Genomic DNA, 21,162 nt, shown 5'->3' on the forward strand with positions numbered 1-21,162 from the left:
ATGCATTTTCTACTACACTTTATTAAAACTGTTATGTCACACGCATGATATTTATCGACTATAACAGAATATCTCTGAGTTTATCAATTTTTATGGACTGTCATTAAAGAGATGAACTAGTTTATTAGTTTTCTTTTTATCCGTTTAGTCGTTTTATGGTTTGCTCCTAAATAATATTATAATGTATTAGTATGTGTTGTTTAAAAACGAAGCAGCTTTATTTCTGATCCCTTTAAATATTATTTGATTGACTCATTATGACTTAATTGATCATCGGAAATGTCACAGATTTCCTTTCCAGGAAATGTATTCACCCAGATCTTTAAAAAACATATATATGTACACACATTTAGTTCATATCAATTATGTTTCGTTTGATGATTGTTTACTTCATGGCTGTTAATTATGAATGTAAGATTCTGAATCCGGTAATATTAGGTAAGACCATATTTGGATTTAAATTATTTAGTAATTAGACAATTGTTGTAAATGATAAAATCGTATAGGGTACGACTAAATGGGGGACATTGGATCTGCTAAGTAAGCGGACAATGTTGAAAATGGTAAAATAGCAGAGGTTATGCCTTACGGGAAAATTCTCGTTTAAGATAAATAAGCCAGGCTCAAGCGTCTCCTTTTCAACGATATTATATATACACATGTTTTGGTTGCTGTTTTGATTGGTATTCTTATGTTGAACAGTAATTACAATACCTTTTTTGTCATTTATCATTGTATTTCGTACTTTTAACATTGACCTTGCTCGACAGACGTTGAAAAAATCTATTATTGTCCTTCTTCAATTAAACCGCATTATCACACGTAAAGGCTATCAAACAAACTGATCTCAGTTTTGAACTCTGTCTTTGTCATTGTGTTTGTTTTAACATATATTCTGTAATTTTGCGTTCTTTAAATATAACCTTTTTTCTTTTAATTCTGATCCCTTCAGTTACATTAGTTATCAGTTTATTTTCGTCTTATATGTTTGATGACCCATTGGTAACTTTCGCCTCTTTTTTTAACATTATTTCTATGACTTTATTGATCATCTGCTATATGTCAAGTTTCATTTCCTAGAAATACTTCCAACCGTATCTCAAAAGATACACACCTTTACTTACCTTTTTAAAATGATCAAATATTCCGTATGTACCGGAGGTAAGTTACAGGTCATCCTTCTGTTCGTCAGTTTAAAGCAAAATATGCCTCTTAGAACAATCATAAACATAGGACAAAACGTCAATGAGCTCATAACAGTTATCAAAAGTACCAGGATTATAATTTGATACGCCAGACGCATATTTTGTCTACATAATACTCATCAGTGACGCTCAGATCAAAATAGTTATCAAGCCAAACAAGTACAAAGTTGAATAAACAAGGACTGAAAGTATAGTCAAACCAGGAAAGGTATGCGAGCTTTGCAAAAAGGAAATACATTGCTGATTGTTTCTATAACAGAGTATTTGTTTATGTTAAAGTAAAGATAACTAATCACCCTAATTATTTACAGGTACTAGTATATGATTTAAGTTTAAAGCCACTATATGTTCACGATTTATTTGTTTTACAGTTCAATTTAGAAAAAAATACCCACGTAGCTAGATAATACAATTAATTATTTAATTACTAACACAATTCTATATTAATATTCTTGTAATTGTTATAAAATACATCAAATAACATAATTGCAAACCTAATCTTGATTTATATCAATTTTTTTTAATTTACCTGTTACGTCACTTGTGTGGCGTTGATACAGGCTTATGACGGACAGTTTGTGGTTCTGTTGTGCCGTTTTTGTGGGCTGTCCTAGGTTGTTCTATGTGTTCGTTGTTGTTCTGTGGTTAGCATGTCGAAATTTACCAGCAATACATCCAGGTTCAACCCACCATTGTTTTCCCTTTTTGACAGAATCTCAATTTCCATTATTTTCTTTTATATGTTCTGATGGTTGCAGTTTACATTTCGTCTGTATGGTCTCTTATTGGATTGATTAATGTTAAGTTCATGTTCATGTTTGATTTATATTTTATGTGTGCTACATTAAATTTTAGTCTTGTTGATCTCTGGTGCCAGAGGCACAAAGTTGTAAGCAGGCGGACTCTGTATATCGTTTGTTCGATCATCTGACAAAATTTTCAAAACCTTACCTGACTACATCCTTAAAGACAGATAAAAATAGATGATGGGACCAGCATAAATATATACTTTATTTTCCAGTGCCTGGTGATGGTGGAAGTCAAATAGAAGCAAAACTTAACAAAACAACTGCTAATCCATTTTGTTATCGCCATACAGAAGGATACTATAACTTATGGGTTAATCAGGAAGAGTTATTCCCACATACAATTACTTGCTTCACGGATAACATGAGGTATGTCAAAGAAAGTAATTGTATTCATTTGAGTTTAAAGAATTTAATCTTCTCTGCAGTATTTTAAAACAGCTACATTACTATTGGAGATTCAGCTGCCATGTTAAATTGAAGTCTTATTTCGTCAATTCAAAGCAATAATACGAAATGCATGTCCGTTACGCAATATTAATCTCTTATTGAATTAATTCTTTTTTGTTCATTCGTGAAAATTGGATTTCATGATATGTTCAATTTCTAAGATACTTATAGCAGTGTCATTGGACCATGATCTTGTCCTAATGCTTCATTGGCTAGGTTTAGTATTCCTGTTTCATTGGTAACGTTAAGTCCGTTTCCTGGATAAGCTTTAAGTCAATTATTTTGAGTACACAATAAGTGTACAGTTTTCATGTCCGTCTGGTAGAGTTGATCTGACCTTGATCTCATTTTCGTTGTGTTTGTTTTACCCTATGAAATTTTGTTCAGATTTTTAAATCAATAGGTCAAATATATTTCAGATAATTGTGAGGTCTAAATTTCATTCTGGCAGATTCAACTAATTTTGACTTGATTTTAAGAGATCATTGATAATGGTAATTTCATGTGATACTTCTAATAAAACCTTGACCTTAAAGACTTTCAGTATATAATTCAATCGAGATCAGTCAATCAGATGAGACTTCTAAGCGTTTGCTGGATTGTTCTTTTGATTTCCTAGAAATTATGGAACTCTTACTATTTCCTAGTTAGAAAGGGGTTCATGAAATTGAAAGTTGGCGATACTCAAAATATAACCTTTTCAATGGTTGATATTTGAGTGCACAGGTTAAATCAAAATCTGTAGAATTTATAATGTACAAAATCTTTAGAAGTGTTAAAATCATTTAATGTGTCGATCATAATACTATGAACACAATCAGTTTATATACGCACATGTTCAGCTTCAGGATGACATGGCGTGATTATACTGTGCTGCATTTGAATGAGTATTTTAAACAATTACATTTCTTTATTTTACGTGGTAATTCAAATTGATCAGCTTTCATTTCAGGTTAGTTTACGACAAACAAAAGCATGTAACAAGAAATTCTCCTGGTGTTGAAACAAGGATACCAGGATGGGGAGAGACACAGACAGTGGAGTGGCTTGATCCAGAACATGTTGCTGATAGTAAGTTTTAGGGGTAAATAAATTCAATCAAGAAGAATTTTCACATACTATGGAGAAAGTATAAGTTTAACGTGTGTCAAACATAGGCGACTTTTTTAATATTAGGCAGTTCTGGTACTATTAAACGACTTCCGATAGAATATATTGCCCTTTATAACGGTGATTATACCATTTTTTTATAATCTTTCCTATTATCTTTTCTTAAAAGAGGGAAACGGTAACTGACAGAACTGATAAACAGGACAAAATCTACAAAGAAGTCAATGATCAGCCGGTTCCTTCTAGGATTTATTGCCCTTTAATGGCGAATTTTGCATATGTTTGTGGGATTTTATTTACAATTTTTATTTTATATCTACAAATACATGCAGGTTAACATGTCGAAACGAATCATGCACTCTATTCCATAAAATGGTTCTTTGCCTTAAAAAACACTAATAACTCTTTTTTTTATATTCAATATTTTGGGTATATGTGTTCTTGGTGAATATTATTAGTTACATAGTGTGCTAGTGACCTAATACGGTATATATGGGGTCAGTAAATTCCATATGGGGTGAGAGCGAAGCTCGAATCCCCATATGGAATTTACTGACCCCATATATACCGTATTACGTCACTAGCACACTATGTAACGAATTTATCTTACCGACTATCTTAACGTGTAAAATTTAGACGTCTAGTGACCTATCAAAATGAGCAAGTCTTCAATACAGTTAGCATTAACATGATGCCAACAATGACAACTTGCATTGTTAGATTTAAATGTGTTTTCTGAATTTATTTCACTTTATCATCACTTTCTTCGTCTTTAAGATTTTTTCTCAGTACTGTTTTGTTTTTCTAAAGGGACATAACACCGCTACTAACCGTGTATGAAATAAGCTCCGCCTCCTTATTACCTTATATGGAATATAAAGGGACGTAACTACACTACTAACCGTGTATGGAATAAGCCCCGCCTCCCAACTAACCTAATATTGAATATACACGGTTTCCACGAGGACGCTTTTAACCAATCATATTCCTAGAAATGTATAGGAGGTAAGATAAATAACCAGACATGCGTTTTAGACGTAGGAAATCAAGAAAAAAGTTTTTGTCTATCAATGTGTGTGATTCCTTGATGATATCAAGCGCTATTGAAATTGAAATAACAAAAATACCGAATTCAAAGGAAAATTCGAATCGGAAGGGACAATATCAAATGCCAAAATCATAATCTCAAACACATCAAACGAATTGAATACAACTGTCCTGACTTGGTACAGGCATTTCCTTATGCAAAACACTGCGGATTAGACCTGGTTTTGTAGCAAGAAAACCTCTCTTTTTTGTTTTGATAGTCGCATACAATTCCATTATATTGAAAACAATGTGTGAACAAAACAAACAGACATAAAAAAAAATGTCCAAAATAGGGGTACAGTAGTCACTTAGTGTTATAATCTTAATCATATGAAACAAACACATATGTCAAAATAGAAAATATTTGGCTTATAGACAAAGCACATAAGCAAATTTGAAAGACAATTATAAAACAAATTGATCACAGCAGAGCAACACATCGGAGGGATGCATGAGTAAATATTTTTTCGTAATTATAGTAGATGGAGAAAAGCTAGTTTGTAGCAAAAATTTCCAGCAGGCCAATCTTAAATTACACTTTAAAGCGTTTTTAAAAGGAAACTTTGAAATATTGCACTGTATTGAGCACACCAAAACGTTATTGTATTGGTGTGCTCTATACAGTGTATTGATAACAGTTCTTTTGTTTCCTATTGTTTTTGCATTGCTGTCTTTTAAACATTATTGTTTTGGTGTTCTCTATACAGTGTATAGGTAATAGTTCTTATTTTGTTTCCTGTTGTTTTTGCATTGCTGTCTTTTAAATTTTTTGTCTACATATTTGTAGCTGGCCACGCGCGGTTATTCTAGTTTAAACTGTTTTTATTTTTTTTTAGTTCTGTCAGATGGATGGAAAAGTAGTAAGTATGAAATAAAGTTATTTAAGACAAATGGTGAGCAGTTCTAATAAGTAGTAGATGTAGGTAAATTATACAACGAGTCATGCTACAGTTTTTGAAAATTGGGAAATTGCTGAAATTTTTTACCATGCTAAGGCATAAGTGGAACACTATGAAAACATGGTGTATGAAAGAACTTCAGTTTTTATGTACTTTTTAAAACGTCAGTTTTACAAGCTTTGAATGCAATTACGATTTTAAATGCTGTAAACAAGACGATATATATTCATTTGCATGTATGTTTCAGCATCTTACTTTTCCTCAATTGTAAATGCCCTGGTCGAGTGGGGATATGAGAGAAATGTATCAGTAAGAGCTGCTCCATACGACTTCAGGAAAGCTGCAAGTAAGTCTAATAAATGCATTTAAACTTCACGTCGGAACAGACACACTGCAACATGATGGTTTACCAAATCATAGTTCAATAATGGTCTTGACCTGGAAATGCTTGACAGTATTTCAATTACCTTTGTAGAAAAGAATTTAAAAAGGTTCATTGTACAAGATTGTGTCTCGTTTAAAGTGCAAAACTAAATTTAAATTAACATGAAAACAATTTATACAATCGTTAAAATACACAAAAAACACCATGAAAGAAACAGCAAAGTAGATAAAACCATTTTAATGTTCATTTTGTTATTCAAAAGTTGGTGATTTATTGTTTTTCGTGTCGAAACAGATGCGTTACAGGGCAGCGAAAAAGAGCATTTCACAGAATAAAAATTGTTCTGCGGAACTCAATGGCTTCTTTTGCTGTTAATCGCAGACTCAACAAAAATGAGGAAAAAAATCAATAAAAACATTCCTCTCGATACTTTTGATTGTAAAAAGCTTCTGTCCAAGTTTGGTAAAAATCCAGGATAGTTTATGAATCTAAAAAGTGTTTTGAAAAACTAAGTTCGTTTAAAAGTAAAATACAGATAAAGAGGTACAAAATTTTAACAAAATCTTCTTCTAGATTCATGATCATAAACAAGCTTCTGTCCAAGTTTGGTAAAAATCCAGGGTAAGAAAGTTATTAAAATTTTGAAAACTTTAACCTCAGAGTAAACGTAATGTTTTCTGGGAGAAGGACTAAGTCCATTTATGAGTAAAATACGAAACAAGGGAATTTTTTTTTACAAAAATTACTTCTTGATACTAAGCTTCTGTCATATTTTGGTACAAACCCAGGATAGTTTCAGAAAGTTATTTAAATTTTTAAAACTTTAACCACAGAGTGAATGTAATGTTTCCTGGCAAAAAAACTAAGTCCATTTATAAGTGAAATACGGAAAAAATGGAATTCTTTTTTACAAAATTTACTTCTGGATATTATCCTCATTTTGAATTATAATATGTAGTAATATTTAATTTTTATCGCAGTTTTACCAATAATTTTGTTTTAGTCGTTAGATGCAATTTTTAAACTAGGTGTATTTAACAGTCTTACATTTCTTCAATTCTAATTTATATTAGTCCATTTAATTTATCAAGTTTGCAAATACATGAGATTTCTTATCATTTTCTTTTTTTTCTTTTTTTGTTGTTTTTTGTTGTTACATTGTGTGATTGAGCTGTTTTATATGTATATAACAGTGTCTCATAAGTCTTTATACATTGTTATAGGCTGGATGTTGAATTTTTTTTTATGTGATTGTACTTGTGAAAATATCTTACTATTGTGTATGACCAATACGTGACACTTTAATAAAATAAATTTATCTTATCTTATGATCATAAACAAGCTTCTGTCCAAGTTTCGTAGAAATCCAGGTAAGTTTAAGAAAGTTATTAAAATTTCAAAAACTTTAACTACAGAGTAAATATTTGTGGACGCCGCTGCCGACGATGACGACAACGCCGACGGAATGTAGGATTGCTATGTCTCGCTTTTTCGCCAAAGTCGAAGGCTCGACAAAAAGGAATGAAACTCAAACAGTAAATGTCGTTGTTAATATAAACGACGAACAAAAAATGGTGCAATTATTTAAAAATTACACGAATGTTATCGTAGCTTTAATTGTTTTTAAGATAGTATATTCCAATTATGAATTATGAGATCTTAGGCTAGTCGGAAAAATTTTAATTTCTTGTAAGTGATATTGACATAGCTGTGTACTATTAACCAGTGCTAGTGATATATTAATTTTTTTTGTCGAGCCTTCAACTTTTGTCGAAAAAGCGAGACATACCGATCCTACATCCGTCGTCGGCGGGGATCCACAAATATTCACTCTGTGGTTAAAGTTTTTGAAATTTTAAATTCTTTCTTGAACTATGCTTGATTCCTCGAAAACTTAAACAGAAGCTTGTTTATTAAGCATTAAGATAGTACCCAGAAATAAATATTGTTAAAAAAAATCCTGTTTATCCGTATTTTACTTATAAATGGACTTAGTTATTTGCCAGTTAACATTACATTCACTCTCTGGTTACAGTTTTTGGAATTTTAATAACTTTCTTACACTATCCTGGATTTTTACCAAACTTGGGCAAAAGCTTGTTTATGATCAGAAGATGGTATCAAGAAGTCAATTTTGTAAAAATAAAACACTTTTTTCCCCATTTTACTTATAAATGAACTTAATTGTCTGCCAGTTAAAATAACATTCACTCTGTGGTTTAAGTTTTTGAAACTTAAATAAATTTCTTAAACTATCTTGGATTTCTACCAAACTTGTACAGAAGCTAGTTTATGATTAAAAGCTAGTATCTGAAAGGAAATTTGGTAAAAAGATATTTCCTGTTTTTTCAATATGTTTATCCAATTCTTGAACCAATGCGTGTATATATCATAAACTTAGTCTTCTGTGCCCGATTTTTTCATTTTTTACGCAAATATCTCGTATAATCGTCAATTTATTTCTTCTTCTCTGTTTGTTATGATTTAACAAATATGGAAGCTCATTAAATGCTGTGTTTTGACTATGTTTACCGATGGACAAATTACTTATTCCTTATTCCTTATTCATTACTTATTCTTTATTCCTTATTCGTTACCTATTCGTTACTTATTCCCTATTCGTTACCTATTCGTTACTTATTCCTTATTCCTTTTGGTTACTTATTCGATTTTTAACATTTTTCTCGCTTTTTAATTCTTTACATACTTATCTCTGGTAATATTTTTAAGTAAAGTTATCATTTTAACACATAAGTGTCGGTGTTTGTGATTAACAGAACCTGTTACTTTATATTCGATACTTATTTGTTCCTTATTCGATTTAAAAACGTTCTACGTTTAAACTGCTTTATATTCGTATATCTGGAGTTAGTTCTTGGTCCAAAGAGGTAAAATAACCATATTAGCGCTTGTACACCGTTTCGAAGATAGACTTATACCTTGTTTTTAATTCGTTCCTTATTCGCTTATAATAGGTGTTATACGTTGTAACTTTAAAAAAAAAAGATTTTCAATTTTTGTCGTGTCTCTGGTGGCAATTATGGGTTATTAGAGGTAACATAACCTTTATAGCGCGTGTGTACCCTTTTCAGTTTTTTTCTTGTCTCTAGTGGTAGTGCTTTGTTCTTAGAGCTGAAATAACCCTATTAGCTTGTATGTACCCGATTCAGCGCTCGACTGATACCCTGTTACTTATTCATTACTTATTCGTTTATAATACGTTTGTTTTACGTTGCATCCTTTCAAAAAGAGATTTTCAGTTTTTTTTCATTGTCTTTCATGGTAGTTATGTGTTCTTAGAGGTGAAATAACCATATAAGCGCGTACGTTCCCGTTTTAGCGCTGGACTGATACCCTATTACTTATTCGTTCCTTATTCGCTAATAAAACGTGTGTTATACGTTATACTTTTACAAAGAAATATTTTCGTGTCTCTGATGGTGACTATGCGTTTTTAGAGGTGAAATAACCCTATAAGCGCGTATGTACCCGTTTCAGCGCTCGACTGATACCCTGTTACTTATTCGTTCCTTATTCGCTTATAATGCGTGTGTTATTCGTTGCACTTTTATAAAATAGATTTTCGTGTCTCTAATGGTAACTATGGGTTCTAAGAGGTGAAATAACTCTATTAGCGCGAATGTACCCGTTTCAGCGCTGGACTGATACCCTGTTACTTATTCGTTCCTTATTCGCTCTCAATACGTGTGCTATACGTTGTACTATAAAAAAAAATATTTTCGTGTCTCTGGTGGTAACTATGTGTCATAAGAGATGAAATAACCCTATTAGTGCTTATGTACCCATTCTAGTGCTCGACTGGTATTGGGCTAATTTGTTAAAGATATACTTTAGTTACCATTGTACTGTTCATTACTTTTCCCTGCATTAAATTGTACTAAACACACGTTATAGTATATAATTTTGTTCGCTTATACGTTGCACCTTAAAAAAACAGATTTTTAATGGCTTTCCTATCTCTGGTGGAAACTATGGGTTCTTAGAGGTGAAATAACCCAATTAGAACTTATATTCCCGTTCCAGCGATTGGTTGATACCCTATTACTCATTCGTTCGTTATTCGCTTTTGATATACATAGTACAAGTTGCACCTTTGAATAAATCGATTTTCAATTGCTTTCATGTCGCTGGTGGAAACTATGTGTTCTTAGAAGTGAAATAACCCTATTAGCGCGTATGTACCCGCTTCAGCGCCCGATTGATACCCTGTTACTTATTCGTTCCTTATTCGTTTATAACACGTTTGCTATACGTTACAGCTTTTAGAAAATAGATTTTGTCTCTAGTGGTAGTTATTGGTTCTTATAAGTGAAATAACCCTATTAGCGCGTATGTACCCGTTTCAGCGCTCGACTGATACCCTTTACTTATTCGCTTTTTTCACGTGTGTTATACGTTTTACTTTTGAAAAGAAATATTTTCGTGTCTCTGGTGGTAACTTTGGGTTCTTAGAGGTGAAATAACCATATTAGCGCGTATGTTCCCGTTTCAGAGCTGGCCTGATACCTTGTTACTTGTTCGTTCCTTATCCCCTTATAAAACTTATGTTATATGTTGCACTTTAAAAAACAGATCTTCGTGTCTCTGTTGGTAACTATTGGTTCTAAGAGGTGAAATAACGGGTTCTAAGAGGTGAAATAACCCTGTTAGCGCGAATGTACCCGTTTCAGCGCTCAACTGATAGCCTGTTATTTATTCGTTCCTTATTCGCTTATAATACGTGTGCTATACGTTGTACTTTTAAACAGAAATATCTCCGTGTCTCTGATGGTAACTTTGCGTTTTTAGAGGTGAAAAAACCCAAAAAGCGCGTAGGTACCCGTTTCAGCGCTCGACTGATACCCGGTTACTTATTCGTTCCTTTTTCGCTGATAATACGTGTGTTATTTGTTGCACTTAAAAAAAAACGATTTTAGTGTCTCTGGTGGGAACTATGGGTTCTAAGAAGTGAAATAACCTTATTAGCGCGTATGTACCCGTTTCAGCGCTGGACTGATACCCTGTTACTTATTCGTTCCTTATTCGCTCTCAATACGTTTGTTACATGTTGCACCCTTTAAAACAGATATTTTTCATTTTTTTATTGTGTCTGGTCGTAACTATGTGTTCTTAGGGATGAAATAACCTGATTAGAACTTTTGTACCCGTTTCAGCGCTCGACTGTTACCCTATTACTTATTCGTTTCTTATTCGCTTATAATAAGTTTGTTATACGTTGCACCTTTTAAAATATGATTTTTAATTGTTTATCTTGTGTCCGGTTGTAGATTCAGATTCTAAGAGGTGTTATAACTCTATAAGCGCGTATGTACCCGTTTCAGCGCTCGACTGATACCCTGTTACTTATTCGTTCCTTTTTCGCTTATAAAACGTATGTTATTCGTTGCACTTGAAAAAAAAAGATTTCAGTGTCTCTGGTGGTAACTATGGTTTTTAAGAGGTGAAATAATCCTATTAGCGCGTATGTACCCGTTTCAGCGCTCCACTGATACCCTGTTACTAGTTCGTTCCTTATTCGCTTATAATACGCCTGTTATACGTTGCACCATTTAAAAAGGAATTTCCAATTGTTTTCTTATCTCTGGTAGTAATTTTGTCTTCTAAGATGTGACATAACCCTATTAGCGCGTATGTACCCGTTTCAGCGCTCAACTGATACCCTGTTACTTATTCGTGCCTTATTCGCTTAAATACGTGTGTTATACGTTGTACTTTTAAAAAGGAATATGTTCGTGTCTTTTGTGGCAACTATGTGTTCTTAGAGATGAAACAACCCTATAAGCGCGTATGTACCCGTTCCAGCGCTCGGTTAATACCCTGTTACTTATTCGTTACTTATTCACTTTTAATACGCGTGCTATACGTTTCATCTTGAAATAACTCGATTGTCAATTGTGTTCATGTCTCTGGTTGTGAATATGTGTTCTTAGAGATGAAATAGCCCCATTAGCGCGTATGTACCCGTTCCAGCGCTTGGTTAATACCCTGTTACTTATTCGTTCATTATTCGCTTTTAATACGCGTGGTAAACAATGCACCTTAGATCGATTTCCAATTGTTTTCATGTCTCTTGTGGACATAAAAAAAGTTTTTACACAAGACTGCACACGCTAAAATGTATCGCCTTCTTTACTAATCCTTGATATTAAGTTGATTATCCTAAATATAAAGCTTTGCTTCAGCTTTCACATAAACTTAACATGATCCAAGAAAATGAGGTCATGTTTATATAAACCAAACAAGAAATACAACTTACAATCATTCATTGATATACTAAGTATAGTTGACCTATTGCTTATAGTTTCTATGGAACCAAGAAAACTCTCCAGCAATGAACAGTGCAAAAAAATCTGTTAGACTGACATGCACATCCTAAAACATTTCCACACACCAAAAATAGTTGATCTCTTGCATATAGTGTTATAAAAAAAGTTCAAATTTCAAAAACTTTGACCACTGAACCATAAAAATTAGGTCAAAGTCAGATGATATCGTCTCTTAGAACACATATTCACCACAAGAGACATGAACACAATTGAAAATCGATCTATTTCAGATGCATTGCATACCATGCGCATTAAAAGCGAACAAGTAAAGAATAAGTAACAGGGTGTTAACCGAACGCTGAAACGGGTACATACGTGCTAATATGGTTATTTCATCTCTAAGATCACATAGTTATCACCAGGGTCATGAACACAATTGAAAATCGATTTATTTCAAGGTGCAATGTATACCACGCGTATTAAAAGCGAATAAGGAACGAATAAGTAACAGGGTATCAGTCAGACACTGAAACGGGTAAACACGCGCTAATACGGTTATTTCATCTCTAAGAACACATAGTTACGACCAGAAACAATAAAAAAAACGTTAATCTCTTTTTTAAAGGATGCGACGTATAACAAACGCATTGAGCGAATAAGGAACGAATAAGTAACAGGGTATCAGTCGAGCGCTGAAACGGGTACATACGCGCTTATAGAGTTATAACACCTCTTAGAACCTAAATCTACAACCACAGACAAGAAAACAATTAAAAATCCTTTTTTAAAAGGTGCAACGTATAACAAACGTATTATAAGCGAATAAGTAATAGGGTAACAGTCGAGCGCTAAAACGGGTACATAAGTTCTAATAGGAGTATTTCACCCCTAATAAAACATAGTTACGACCAGAAACAATAAAAAAAATGTTAATCTCTTTTTTAAAGGATGCAACGTATAACAAACGCATTGAGCGAATAAGAAACGAATAAGTAACAGGGTATCAGTTGGGCGCTGAAACGGGTACATACGCGCTTATAGAGTTATAACACCTCTAAGAACCTAAATCTACAACCACAGACAAGAAAACAATTAAAAATCTTTTTTTGAAGAATGCAACGTATAACAAACGTATTGAGCGAACAAGGAACGAATAAGTAACAGGGTATCAGTCGAGCGCTGAAACGGGAGCATACGCGTTAATAGGGGTATTTCACCTATAAGAACCCATAACTACCACTAGAGACAATGAAAAAACAGAAAATCTCTTTTTTTTTAAAGCTGCAACGTATAACAAACGTATTATAAGCGAATAAGGAACGAATCAGTAACAGGGTATCAGTCGAGCACTGAAGCGGGTACATACGCGCTAATAAGGTTATTTCATCTCTAGGAATACATAGCTACCACCAGAGACTTGCCAGCAATTGAAAATCGATTTATTCTAAGGTGCAACGTATACTATGTGTATCAAAAGCGAATAAGGAGCGAATGAGTAATAGGGAATCAACCGAGCGCTGTAACGGGAACATAAGTTCTAATATTGTTATTTCACCTTTAAGAACCCATTGTTTCCACCAGAGACAAGAAAGCAATTGCAAAGGGGCAACGTATAACACACGTTTTATAAGCGAACAAGATTATATAATATAACGTGTGTTTAGTACAATTTAATGCAGGGGAAAGTTATGAACAGTACAACGGTAACGCTAATATGGTTATTTCACCTCTAAGAACACAAAGTTACCACCAGAGACACGAAAATCTCTTTTTTTAAAGTGCCACGTCTAACACACGTTTTATAAGCGAATAAGGAACGAAGAAGAAACAGGGTATCAGTCGAGCGCTAAAACGGGTACATACGCGTTTATAGGGTTATTTCACCTCTTAGAACACATAGTTACCACTTTAGACACGAAAATCCTTTTTTAAAAAGTGCAACGTTCAACACACGTTTCATAAGCGAATAAGGAACGATTAAGTAACAGGGTACCAGTCGAGCGCCGAAACGGGTACATACGCGCTAAAAGGGTTATTTCACCTCTAAGAACCCATAACTACCACTAGAGACAATGAAAAAACTGAAAATCACTTTTTTAAAGGATGCATCGTAAAACAGACGTATTATAAACGAATAAGTAACGAGTAAGTAACAGGGTATCAGTCGACCGCTGAAGCGGGTACATACAAGCTAATAGGGTTATTTCACCTCAAAGAACAAAGCACTACCACCAGAGACAAGAAAAAATGAAAATCTTTGTTTTTTAAAGTTGCAACGTATAACAGGCGTATTATAAGCGAATAAGGAACGAATAAGTAACAGGATAACAGTCAAGCGCTGAAAAAGGTTCACCCGCGCTGAGAAGGTTATTTTACCTCTAAGAACCCATAGTTGCCACCAGAGACACGACAAAAATTGAAAATCTTTTTTTTAAAAGTTACAACGTATAACACACGTATTATAAGCGAATAAAGAACGAATTAAAAACAAAGATTTGGTCTAGCTCCGAAATTTTTTTTACTCTTCGGACCAAGAACTAACTACAGACATACGAATATAAAGCAGTTAAAAGGTAGAACGTTTTTAAATCGAATAAGGAACAAATAAGTATCGAATATAAAATAACAGGTTCGGTTAATCACATATTCAGAACTATTACCAGAGATAAGTATATTAAGAATTAAAAAGCGAGGAAAATGTTAAAAATCGAATAAGTAACGAAAAGGTAACGAATAAGGAATAGGGAATAAGTAACGAATAGGTAACGAATAAGGATTACGGAATAAGTAACGAATAGGTAACGAATAAGGAATAAGTAACGAATAAGGAATAAGGAATAAGTAACGAATAAGGAATTAGGAATAAGTAACCAACTTAACGTCCATAGTTTACCGAATGTCACCTTATAGTCAACAATCAACAAAAAGCATGAATATTGAGACCGTGTTTAACACGTACAATCAGATAATAGTTTATTTCAGTGACAGACCCATGCGTATTGCGATCACCGGATTTTTACGAGAAGATTCACGCTAAGGTCACTTTGCATACGGAGAATATGTCGGCTAATTGCTTCCTGGAAGCAAGCAATAAAAAAAAGTTAATTACTTCTAAATGTGGACAAATACAAGAATTTTCTTCAGAAAAAAATTTATGTACATAAGTTTAATCATTTAAACTATCCCTTTTGTTATAAAACACATATGTATCATTTTTTTTTTAATTTGAGGATTCATTTGATTTTAAGTTCCTAAAACATTTATTAGCTTCATAAAGTAGGCAAGACACTGGGTTCCGCGGAACCCTTACAATGTTTTTAATATTTTCATGATCAGAGTTGTTCTCTTGCTGATAGGTTGGAAAAAAATAGTTATGGACGGAACTTATCAAAACACTCTCCGGAAAAACACAGAAATAGAATCCCATTTATAATACTAGTCATCAATCAAGGACAAAAAACAATAGATATAGGAAGATGTGGTGTGAGTGCCAATGAGACAACTCTCCATACAAATAACAATTTAAAAAGTAATGTCCACTTTCTTTGTACTTTTCAGATGAATTTGATGATTTTTACAAGAGTTTTAAAGCTTTAGTTGAGGAAACGTATGCTCTCAACAACAATACAAAAGTAGTCTTGGTAGGCCACAGCATGGGGAACCCTACTACATTGTACTTTCTTAACCATCAGTCACAGTCATGGAAAGATAAATTTATCCACTCATTTATAACATTAGCTGGTGTATGGGGAGGATCTGTCAAACCACTTATACTCTTGGCTACAGGTAAATAATATATATGCGTCACAGAATGGGTTAAAATATAAAATCACATTATGGTTATAGGGAAAACGGTACTATTTATTCTGCCATAGGCGACAATGTTAACATTTTCTAAATTTACCACTTTTTAAGATAAAAACCTGGATAAAAAAGTTATATGTTGTGTTAGTACTTTATTACTCTGTTTTAAAAATTAAAGCCAAATAGTATCATGACCAACTTCCAACGGAGCTTGTTTATGTTATCCATGCCCACCGTCATTTTGCACCAAATTTATGAAATTTTGCAAGTCTTTTCGAATTATTCTCTAGAAAATATTTCAATAGGTTTTAAAATTTATATTGTAAATATACACACTGCAGTTATTCATAGATAAATAAAAAATATATTGTACCCTTACATCCAATCACAGCGCTCCTAATTTGACTTCCTTCACCTGCCTTGGGTACACAAAAGGCCAACCTAATGCTGGGAAAATTAAATACTACCGTTTTCCCTTTAAGATCATATGATCTTACAAAGGACCTTATTTAGAATATTTTTCACTAAAAATTTGTTACAATTGAGATTATACAAAACTAACAACTTTCATAACCGTTTAATGTATTCACAATAAATGTGTTTATTACAACATTGAAAAGACACGAGCATTATTGTACAGAGATTTCGGTTTATTTTCAGCTTGCAAATAAGAGTACATACTACTACTATCAAAATAAATCATGTTTGCAATATCAATATTTTGAGAACATAAGTTCGTTATTTTTCATTTCTTTTTGCGTCATTTCCTGACTTGCCAACTTAGTCATTTTAGAGGCGGAAATTTCAAGATTTAACTTAGTAATTCTTTGAACCTTCACAGTGTATGTTGTTTGTGGACCGTTGTTATGGATTTTTTTAAATACTTTTCCCAAGTTATTTTAATTATCAAACGCTACACAACCAAGTTACTTGCGTATATGGGCAATTTGTTAATTACGGACTATAACAACCACTGAGCAGATTTCAGACTTTTGACAGCTGCTTGAATTCATTACGGGGTTAAAATAGTTTCCTGGAATTTCAAATTCGCTTTTAAATCAAAGGAGTAGGCCCAGTAAGAACCCCTTTTGGCCCCAAAACATTGCAGTTTTACAAAATCGTTACAATGTAAACTTTGAGCTATTTTGTGGAAAGTAGAATACTTCTGTTACATAAATATATGTTGTTTTTGACAATACAGTATCGTGTACTAGCATCATAAAGTCATGCTGAATAACTGAAATGTTCGAAATTTTAGCATTTTGGTCAATTTTTAGACGGTTTCCGTCTGAAATGGAAGTAGCTGCATTTGTGTTCATTCTTGTTTAAACGTTAATTGTATTTGATGATAATACATAAACATATATTAAGATTGAGAATAAAACACGGATGCGGCCACTTTTATTTTTGACGAAAATACATTTGATCTGAAAAGTGAAATTTATGGCACTTTTGATAGATTTTTCATATTTAAGCTTGAATTGGAGCGTTTTTAATGACTAAATCAGTTCAAATTTTTCACATCCACTAATTTGTTCGACTGAGGTAGACACTTAAATGTTTAAAAAATCTTTCATCGGATGAACCTAAACTTTAAGGCCAAAATCGGCCCTTTACCGGACCTACTCCTTTAATCATAAACTAACCTGTTAAAAGTAAAAATGAGGATCATACTTTTAATATCTGGCACACAAGAAATAATAATTAACTTGCTGGAGAATGACGTTTAAATATCCCTCACATAATTTTATCCGCGCAATTTTAATAGAACAAATTAATAATAAAACACTGTCCGGGTATAGCTCACTAATTTGTACCATACAGGAAAGAAATTATGACCATCTTCTTTTTAACTCAGATAATATCAATTGTGCAAATAAGAATGAATATTTTTTCTAAGTGTTTGCTTCTTACTTATTTCTTGAATATTTACCTGGTTCTTGCATGTGCATTACATTTCCTCCAAATTCAACAAACTATATTTCTTTTTTTTTCAAAAAAAATACTTAAATAATGTTCAAATGTCATCCTAGATTCATATAATGACTGAACTTTGAACAATTCATTTCAGCAGTATCAATTCATTTCATCAAAATTATACTTTCGTAATTTTTTTTCTGAAATTAGTTCTATCAAAACTTTTGATTTTTCAACCCTGAAAACCACTATTTCCAATGTAAAATTGAAAAAATTCACAAATGCTTTTCAACATAAAAATGGTACCATACGCTATACATTTATTGATTTGGGATACCATACGGCATATGTTGTTAATAGTTAACAAAAAGGTTAAACATATTATACAGAGAAACAAGTGCTGGAGTTTCTTATTGACAACATATTGGTTGAATTTTGAGGTAGACGTTTTCAACATACTATCGGCATTCCTATTGGAACGAACTTTGCGCCTCTCCTTGGCGACCTCTTCTTACTTTCATATGAGTAGAAGTTCCTTCAGACATTTGTCAAAACAAGAAGATCAAAGAAGCTATATCAATTAATGTCACATTCAGATATATTGATGATGTTTTTTCCATTAAAAATCCGCACCTTTCTGATTAGATTCCATTAATATATTCCCAAAAACTCGATAGTAAAGAAACAACAGACACAGCTTCCTCTGCCTTATTTCTTGGTTTATACCTCGAATTTGACATACTCGGTAATCTAAGTACCAGAATCTATGACACATATTTGTTTGTAGTTATATGTAGTGATTAAGATTACCGGTAAAGCACAATGTTGACTGTTGTGTCCCTAATTTTGACATTTTTACCTATTATGTCGGTTTGTTTTGTTCACACATCGTTGTCAATAAAATGTAATTTTATGCGACTTTTATTTAAGTGAGAGGTTTAGCTAGCTATAAAACCAGGTTTGATCCACTATTTTCTGCATAAGAAAATGCCTGTACCAAGTCAGGATTATGACAGTTGTTATCCGTTCGATAAATGTGTTTGAGCGTTTGGTTTTGCCATTTCATTACGGCCTTTCCGTTTTAAATTTCCTTCGAAGTTCATGTTACCTTTCACTAAATATGGCAATAAAAGTTAAAAGAATTCACTCCATAAAAGCAATACACACATGTAAACAAAATTGGTTGACAAATTCATGTTGAAATACACGTCTTCACAAGTACGATTGGTATATTGCAGGTGATAACATGGGCATTTCGTGGCTTTGGCCATCACAAGTTAGACATCAACAGCGATCCATGCCTAGCACTGCTTGGCTTATGCCATCCGATAAGTTTTGGGGAAAGGATGAAATACTTGTTGAACAACCTGGAAGGAATTACACAGTAAATGACTACGAACAATTTTTTATAGATATGAATTTCACGGACGGGTGGTACATGAGACAGGACACAGCCAATCTTGTCAAATCACTAACACCCCCTGGTGTCGAAGTTCATTGTCTCCATGGATACGCCGTTCCAACACCAGCAAAACTTGTGTATACAGGCCACATGTGGCCTGATATATATCCAAATGTAACGATGGATGGTGGAGATGGTACAGTGAATATCCGTAGTCTTCAAGGATGTTTACTATGGAAAGGAAAACAACAACAGAAGATTTATCACCATCAAATCAAAGGGGTTGGCCATATTGAGATTCTGAAAAATAAAGATATTATAGCTTATTTAGAGAAAATCTTAACAAGAGGTCACACCTCGCCTACCCCAGTTTCATGGTGGTGTTTGTTTTGCACAGTCCTCTTTCGATTAGGTTATTATGTTTTTTTAATAGCTTTTTATCTTTTAGTATTTATTTTGTTTGCTGGCATATTGATGTTATTTTTATTTTGGCCAATGACTTGGTTTAATCCCATTCGTATCTTTCGCCGTTTTGTTTAATATGTTTTTGTTTGAAAGTTAAGATTAAATAGTAAGTGTCAGTCAATGAAAAATTAGGTTATTGTAGAAACCAATAGGGGATTTTTGTTATGAAAACCTCCTTTAATTGGCTTGAACTAAAACTAGCAATTTAATGGCTACTAGTAAATGCGCCAAAATTGATAAAAAAAATATTCTCTTTTTTGTGACTTAAATATAGAAAACATTTTTGCTCAACAAATGAATATAGAAACAAGTCTACTTTTTTCTGTAATTTTGCAAAAAAAAATATTCTTGAAACAAACAGTTATCTACATAAGGAAATGACGATTCCAAGTAAGAAATATGACAGTTATTTTCCATTCATTTGATTAGTATGAGTTTTGATTTTGCTATTTAATAAAGGATTTTCCGTTTTTAATTTTCTTTGGAATTCGGCATTTTTGCTATTTAAGTTTTTTTTTATATATATGATCATATATTATACGAATCAGTATAATTTTATGAAACTGATTGATGATATAAAAGTTTTCTTTTGCCTAGAGATTTTAGCTCCGCAGACGATTCATCGTGTTTTTATAAACACTGCATCATCTCCTTTCATATCATCACTAAACTGATTTAATGACAGTGGTTTTCAATGCGAATCGTGTGTCTATTACCGTTAAATTTTCGAAGCAACGCGTTATATTGTATAGATAAGTTGTACGTGTGTTAAATTTCTGATGTCACCTATCGTTTTTGTTTGTATATTTGTTTTTTTCTTATTTGTTTGTATATATTACAATGTATTATTAGCGATTGTGTAAATCATTATATTTTTTGTAATATTTTATAATTACATACTGTACAGTTAAAAGTTAAAATTTTGTTCTTAATTCAGTCACATAATAAACGTATCCGAAAGGGATACTTTATTTCCTTCATTAAACAGAAAAAGGGAAATAAAAAATAAAAATAAACAGAAATGATGATCAAAAGTACCAGGATTATAATTTAGTACGCCAGACGCGCGTTTCGTCTAAATAAGACTCATCAGTGACGCTCATATCAAAATAGTTATAAAGCCAAGCAAGTACAAAGTTGAAGAGCATTGAGGATCCAAAATCCCAAAAAGTTGTGCCAAATACGGCTAAGGTAATCTGTTCTTAGTTTTTCGAAAAATTCAAAGTTTTGTAAACAGGAAATTTATAAAAATGACCACATAAGATGAAAAATTGTTATAAAAAATACAGTTCCTTCAAAATTGTATAAATAAATGCATCTCAAAAATAAAAAATAAAGCCTTT

At 32.7% G+C, this 21,162-nt stretch overlaps 1 protein-coding gene across 2 annotated transcripts; it reads left to right on the plus strand.

The window, feature by feature from the left end:
• The first annotated feature begins 254 nt into the window (after positions 1-254).
• LOC139524021 (lysosomal phospholipase A and acyltransferase-like) lies at positions 255-20,739 on the plus strand. 2 transcript variants are annotated; one of them, XM_071318546.1, is made up of 7 exons: positions 255-438; positions 2,227-2,380; positions 3,414-3,532; positions 5,497-5,520; positions 5,807-5,905; positions 15,790-16,017; positions 19,191-20,739. In XM_071318546.1, the coding sequence occupies exons 1-7, from the start codon at positions 366-368 to the stop codon at positions 19,892-19,894; spliced, it is 1,401 nt and encodes a 466-aa protein (XP_071174647.1). In that variant the 5' UTR covers positions 255-365; the 3' UTR covers positions 19,895-20,739. The 2 variants fall into 2 exon arrangements, with proteins under 2 accessions (XP_071174647.1, XP_071174646.1); XM_071318545.1 differs by lacking the exon at positions 5,497-5,520 and having other exon boundaries at positions 313-438.
• The last annotated feature ends 423 nt before the right edge of the window (positions 20,740-21,162 follow it).

Source organism: Mytilus edulis, chromosome 5 (assembly GCF_963676685.1).
Source record: "Mytilus edulis chromosome 5, xbMytEdul2.2, whole genome shotgun sequence".
Lineage (NCBI taxonomy): Eukaryota > Metazoa > Mollusca > Bivalvia > Mytilida > Mytilidae > Mytilus > Mytilus edulis.